This window comes from Symphalangus syndactylus, chromosome X (assembly GCF_028878055.3).
Source record: "Symphalangus syndactylus isolate Jambi chromosome X, NHGRI_mSymSyn1-v2.1_pri, whole genome shotgun sequence".
In the NCBI taxonomy this organism is placed as follows: domain Eukaryota; kingdom Metazoa; phylum Chordata; class Mammalia; order Primates; family Hylobatidae; genus Symphalangus; species Symphalangus syndactylus.
The window spans coordinates 137,943,948-137,950,567 of record NC_072447.2 but is presented as its reverse complement, the minus strand read 5'-3'; the positions used below and the strand labels follow the sequence as shown (position 1 = coordinate 137,950,567).

The 6,620-nt window shown below is 44.5% G+C and overlaps 1 protein-coding gene across 1 annotated transcript; it reads left to right on the top strand.

Moving 5' to 3' along the window:
* The first annotated feature begins 264 nt into the window (after nt 1-264).
* Nucleotides 265-657, top strand: LOC129475186 (high mobility group protein B3-like). The gene has a single exon (XM_055267278.1). It carries the CDS (start codon nt 265-267, stop codon nt 655-657), a length of 393 nt encoding a protein of 130 aa, XP_055123253.1.
* Nucleotides 658-6,620: the final 5,963 nt, after the last annotated feature.

Genomic DNA, 6,620 nt, shown 5'->3' with positions numbered 1-6,620 from the left:
ATTCAGAAGGCTGAGGCAGGAGAATTGCTTGAATCCAGGAGGCGGAGGTTGCAGTGAACTGAGATCGCACCACTGCACTCAAGCCTGGGCGACAAGTGAGAGACTCCGAAAAAAGAAAAGAGAGAGAGAGAGAGAGAAGGAAAGGAAGGAAAGGAAAGAAAGGAAGGAGGAGGCAGCTCCTGGAGGCAGCTAGCACGAGGCTGGGGAGTGCAGAGCTGCGTGTCATGCCCTGCGCTGCCCAGACTAGTGAACAATACAGTCAGGATGGCTAAAGGTGACCCCAAGAAACCAAATGGCAAGATGTCTGCTTATGCCTTCTTTGTGCAGACGTGCAGAGAAGAACGTAAGAAGAAATACCCAGAGGTCCCTGTCAATTTTGCAGAATTTTCCAAGAAGTGCTCCAGGAGGTGGAAGACAATGTCCAGGAAAGAGAAGTCTAAATTTGATGAATTGGCAAAGGCGGATAAAGTACGCTATGATCAGGAAATGAAGGATTATGGACCAGCTAAGGGAGGCAAGAAGAAGAAGGATTCTAATACCTTCAAAAGGCCACCATCTGGATTCTTCCTGTTCTGTTCAGAATTCCACCCCAAGATAAAATCCACAAACCCTGGCATCTGTATTGGAGACGTGTCAAAAAAGCTGGGTGAGATGTAGAATAACTTAAATGACAGTGAAAAGCAGCCTTACATCACTAAGGCGGCAAAACTGAAGGAAGAGTATAAGGATGTTGCTGAGTATAAGTCAAAAGGAAAGTTTGATGGCGCAGAGTCCTGCTGAAGTTGCCCAGATAAAGGTGGAAGAGGAAGATGAAGAAGACGAGGAGGAAGAAGAGGAGGAGGAGGACGAGGAGGATGAATTTAAAAACTGTTTATCTGTCTCCTTGTGAATACCTTAGAGTAGGGGAGCACCATAATTTTTTGGTTTTGTTTTTGTTTTATTTTTGAGATGGAGTCTCGCTCTTTCACCCAAGCTGGAGTGCAATGGCACAATCTCGGCTCACTGCAACCTCTGCCTCCCAGGTTCAAGCAATTCTCCTGCCTCAGCCTCCCGAGTAGCTGGGGATTACAAGCATGAGCCACCATGCCTGGCTAATTTTTGTATTTTCAGTAGAGATGGGGTTTCACCACATTGGCCAGGCTGGTCTTGAACTCCTGACCTCAGGTGATCTGCCTGCGTCGGCCTCCCAAAGTGGAAGGATTACAGGCGCTGGCTGGAGCGCAGTAATTGACACATCTCTTATTTGAGAAGTGTCCGTTGCCCTCATTAGGCTTAACTGCAAAATTTGATCACGATCATATTGTAGTCTCTCAAAGTGCTCTAGAGATTGTCAGTGGTTTATGTGATGTGGCCATGGGTGTCCAGAGCACCCTGAAACTGTATCAAAGTTGTACATATTTCCAAACATTTTTAAAATGAAAAGGTACTCTGCTGTTCTCCTCACTCTGTGCGCTTTGCTGTTGGTGTGGGAAGGCACTTAATAATGTTTTTGGCTTTTTTTTTTTTCGTAAGATGGTGTTAACTATATGGTTATTGGTTAGAAATCCTGAGTTGTCAACTGTATATATCTATAGTTTGTAAAAAGAACAAAACACCCGAGAAAAACTCTTGATGCTCCTTGCTTGGTGTTGAGGCTGTGGGGAAGATGCCTTTTGGAGGGACCGTAGCGCAGGGCATGCAGTGTAAGGCTGGACCTGTTGACTCTGCAGGGGGCATCCATTTAGCTTCCGGTTGTCTTGTTTCTGTATATATTGACATAGCATTCTGCTGCCATCTTAGCTGTGAACAAAGTGGGGTCAGCTGGCATGAGAAGTTTTTGGGTTTTTTTGTGTGTGTGGTAGTTTTTAAACTGTTTGTTTTAAAACAAACTATAGAACTCTTCGTTGTCAGCAAAGCAAAGAGCCACTGCATCAATGAAAGTTCAAGAACCTTCTGTACTCAAACACGATTTGCAACATTCTGTTATCCTTTTGTATGTTTAGAATGCTGAAATGCTTTTGAAGTTAAATAAACAGTATCACTTTTTAAAAAAAAATGAAATATATACAGAAGGAGATGGGAGTTAAAGTATGAGCTTTGCTAATATTAATGCTGTATGGAGAACATAGAAGAGCCCCAAGGCCAAAATGGACTTCCTACTTCTTCCTCCTAATTTAGACAGAATTAGCCATCCAGCCACAGGCAGGAGAAGCCATGACCTGGCCACAGAAGCAGGAAACAAAATATTTACCATTTGTACAGACAAATGGAGCAAGAGGTCAGATCATTTATTTGCAGTGACCTTGAACATATTAACCTGGCCCAGAATTGGGACCAATGAAAAGCAGACCATCATAAGTATTAGTTACTCCCCCTCCTGTGGGGAGAAGCAAATAAAGGTTGGAGAGGGAGTAGAAATGTGCCTCCTAGGCTGGGCATGGTAGTTCACGCCTGTAATCCTAGCACTTTGAGAGGCCAAGGCAGGTGAATTACCTAAAGTCGGGAGTTCGAGACCAGCCTGGCCAACATGGTGAAACTCCGTCTCTACTAAAAATGCAAACATTAGCCGGATGTGGTGGTGGATGCCTGTAATCCCAGCTACTCGGGAGGCTGAGGGAGAAGAATCACTTGAGCCCAGGAGACAGAGGTTGCAGCGAGCTGAGATCGCACCACTGGACTCCAGCCTGGGTGACAGAGCAAGACTCTGTCTCAAAAAATAATAATAAAATTAAATTAAAATAAAAAAAGAAATATGCCTCCTGGAGAGTACTGAAGTCACCTCTCCTCTATGGAAACATTAGTACTGGAGTAAGAGTCTCTCTCACCTAAAGCAATGGACCCTCTTCAAAGAAAAACAACAAGTTTGAATAGAATTTTAGGATGTTAATGGACTCCCTAGGAGTTCATGGACTCAAGTGTAAAGATCACTGATGTAGGCAATAAGTCAACTTTTTTTAAGTGGGAAAATGAACTAGCAGATTTATTCATGACAGTCCAAAATTGGAAGCAACCAAAATGTCTTTCACTTTTCAAATGGTGAAACAAACCATGGTACACACATACCATGGAATATTACTCAGCAATAAAAAAGGAAAGAACTTTTGGCATATAAAACAACCCAAATTACTCTCCAGGGAATTACGCTGAGTGAAAAAAAGGCAATCTCAAAAGGTTACATACTGTACAGTTCCATTTATATAATAGTCCTGAAATGACAAATTATAGAGATGGAGAACAGGGTTGTGGTTGCCAGGGCTCAAGGATTTTGGAGAAGGGAGGGGGATGGCTGTTGCTATAAAAGGTTAGCACAATCAGGCAGCATGTTGGTTCATGCTTGTAATGCCAGCCCTTTGGGACGCTGAGGAGTTCGAGACCAGCCTGGGCAACATGGTGAAACTGCATCTCTAAAAAAAATACAAAAATTACCTAGGCATGGTGGTGTGCACCTGTAGTCCCAGCTACTTGGGAGGCTGATGCTGGAGAATCGCTTGAGCCCAGGAGGCAGAGGTTGCAGTAAACTGAGATCATGCCACTGCACTCCAGCCTGGACGACAGAGTGAGACCCTGTCTCAAAAAAAAAAAAAAAAAAAGCTACCACAAGGGATCTTTGTGATGGAACTGTTCTGTCTCATGACTGCGGTGGTGGTCACATGTATCTACATGTGATAAAACTGCATAGGACTAAATACACACACACATACACACATGTAAAACTGATGAAATCAAATAAGGTCGATGGATTGTACCAATGTCAATTTCCTGGTTGTGACAGTGTCCTGTAGTGACACAAGATGTGACCATGGGGGTAATTTGGGTGAAGGGTATATGGGATCTCTCTGTTTCATTTCTTACAACTGCATGTGAATCTACAATTAAATTAAAAAGATGTTTTGTTTTTGTTTTTGAGACATGGTCTCACTCTGTCACCCAGGCTGGAGTACAGTGGCGTGATAATTTTTATTTTTTTAACATTTTTTAAAAAAAGCTTTTTGGCACCAGGCACAGTGGCTCACGCCTGTAATCCCAGCATTTTGGGTGGCTGAGGCAGACAGATCACTTGAGGTTAGGAGCTCGAGACCAGCCTGGCCAACATGGTGACATCCCATCTCTACTAAAAATACAAAAGTTAGCTGGGAGCAGTGGCGGGTGCTGGTAATCCCAGCTACTCAGGAGGCTGAGGCAGGAGCATCACTTGAACCCGGGAGGCAGAGGTCACAGTGAGCTGAGATTGTGCCATTATACTCCAGCCTGGGTGACAGAGCTAGACTCTGTCTCAACAAAAAATAATAAAAATAAATAAAAAATAAATAAGGTTTTTGGAGAGATGAGGTCTTGCCATGTTCCCCAGGCTGGTCTCAAACTTTTGGCCTCAAGCAATCCTCCTGCCTCTGCCTCCCAGAGTACTGGGATTACAGGTGTGAACCACCGTGCCCAGCCTGCAAACCATTTTTTATTGACAGTTTTACTGTAATCAATACCCTTTAGGGTTAAAAACAGTAATTCTCTTCTCATTTAATTAATAAAACATTAGGTGTATCTATACGGAATTATATAGAAAATATATATATATAAGAAGTGTTCTTTATTTCTCTTTGGTTTCTTAACACAAAAGACATTCATTCTCTAAATAAAAAGAAATAAGATTTTCTGGGAAACAGCAAATTGGGACCAGGCACGGTGGCTCATGCCTATAATCCCAGCACTTTGGGAGGCCGAGGTGAGTGGATCACCTGAGATCAGGAGTTCGAGGCCAGCCTGGCCAACATGGTGAAACCCTGTCTCTACTAAAAATACAAAAAAAAAAAAAAGAAAAGAAAAGAAAAATAGCCGGGTGTGGTGGCAGGAGCCTGTAATCCCAGCTACCGGAGAAGCCGAGGCAGAAGAATCACTTGAAGCCCGGGAGCAGGGGTTGCAGTGAGCCGAGATCGTGCCCATTGCTCTCCAGCCTGGGCGACAAGAGCAAAACTCCGTCTCAAAAAAAAAAGAGTATGAGAATACTGGTGTTTGCTCACTTGTGCTCAAAGCCCAGCTCAAAGCACTGGCTTCATCTCACTTGGAAACACGGACCTCAGAAGTTACACTGACACAGCAGTGTAACTTCTATACCAAAAGGTAAGAGTGGACTCAGGAAGGCCACTACAAGAGCAGCATACTGGCCGGGCATGGTGGCTTATTCCTGTAATCCCAGCACTTTGGGAGGCCAAGGCGGGCGGGTCACCTGAGGTCAGGAGTTTGAGACCATTCTGGCCAACATGGCAAAACCCCGTCTCTACTAAAAATACAAAAATTAGCCCGGCATGGTGGTGGTCGCCTGTAATCCCAGCTACTCTGGAGGCTGAGGCAGGGAGAATTGCTTGAACCCAGGAGGTGGAGGTTGCAGTGAGCTGAGATCATGCCATTGCTCTCCAGCCTGGGCAACAGAGTGAGACTGAGACTCCGTCTCCAAAAAAAAAAAAGAAAAAGCAGCATACTGCGGGAAACTGAAAACTGATCTTCCCCAATGGCAAAATCTAGGCTAGCCTCTTAAGGACCAGGCAAAGCCCACTTCACAACCCAGGCTTGTCAGTACTACTTTAAATTCGCAAAAGTAAGGGGCTTATAATAATAAGATGAGCACTGATATGTTCCTAACAGGAAACGCAGACCACAATCTCCTTCTGAGTCTACCTCTGTAGGCAAACCAGGAGGGAGGGAGAAATGCTGGAGCTCCACCATGAGCCATATTGAATATCAGATTGTTAAGTCTTTTAAAATGAAAACATCATTTGTAAGTGCCTGTAGCAGAGGCCCAGCTCCTGAGTTGCAGACGGAAAAAAAAAAAAAAAAAAAAAACCTTCCCTCTGAATACATGGCAATTGCCTGATGGTCTTGGGGTCCCGGAGATGCCCCAAGCACCACATTGTGCCTTTCTTAGCAGGCTTCCAACCCAGCGCAGGTAGATAGCAAAGAATAGGAAAACAACCAGGTGGAGATTGAGAACCCTAAGGAATTGTATCAACTTTTAGCCTCTACTGGAAGAATTTTAGACGACCAGATTTTGGCAGCAGCAGCTGAAAGCCCCACAGCCCAGAGCAGTGGTAATAGAAAATGTGCTCCTCTTTGGGTCTCACTGTGCTACATTAAGGTCCCATATAGGGAGAAAGAGAAAGTAGCATAGAATCTCTTCAAGAGGTCATTTGTCAAGATTAGAAGAAGAAACATAAAATTTGTTCTTTGCAGCAGCAAGAGATTGTTTCAGCCTTCAGTTCTTCTTGTTATAAAGCCACCTTTGTTTGAATGCAAAGGTCCATCTTCTTGCTGGTCAGCCGGCCAAGGGCTGAAAGCATGCTACACCACTGGAATTGGTGAATGGAAGCAGGAACAGTGAAATAGCAGGCAGACAAGGTCACCAGACAAAGCCAGCCCGTGGCTGGTTAGAAGAAGCAAGCCCTGGCCGGGCACGGTGGCTCAAGCCTGTAATCCTAACACTTTGGGAGGCTGAGACGGGCAGATCATGAGGTCAGGAGATCGAGACCATCCTGGCCAACATGGTGAAACTCCATCTCTACTAAAAATACAAAAATTAGCTGGGCGTGGTAGTGCACGCCTGTAATCCCAGCTACTTGGGAGGCTGAGGCAGGAGAATCACTTGAACCAGGGAG

Excerpts from the sequence above, each read along its gene's own strand:
- LOC129475186 (XM_055267278.1), top strand. The coding sequence starts at position 265 with ATGGCTAAAGGTGACCCCAAGAAACCAAATGGCAAGATGTCTGCTTAT.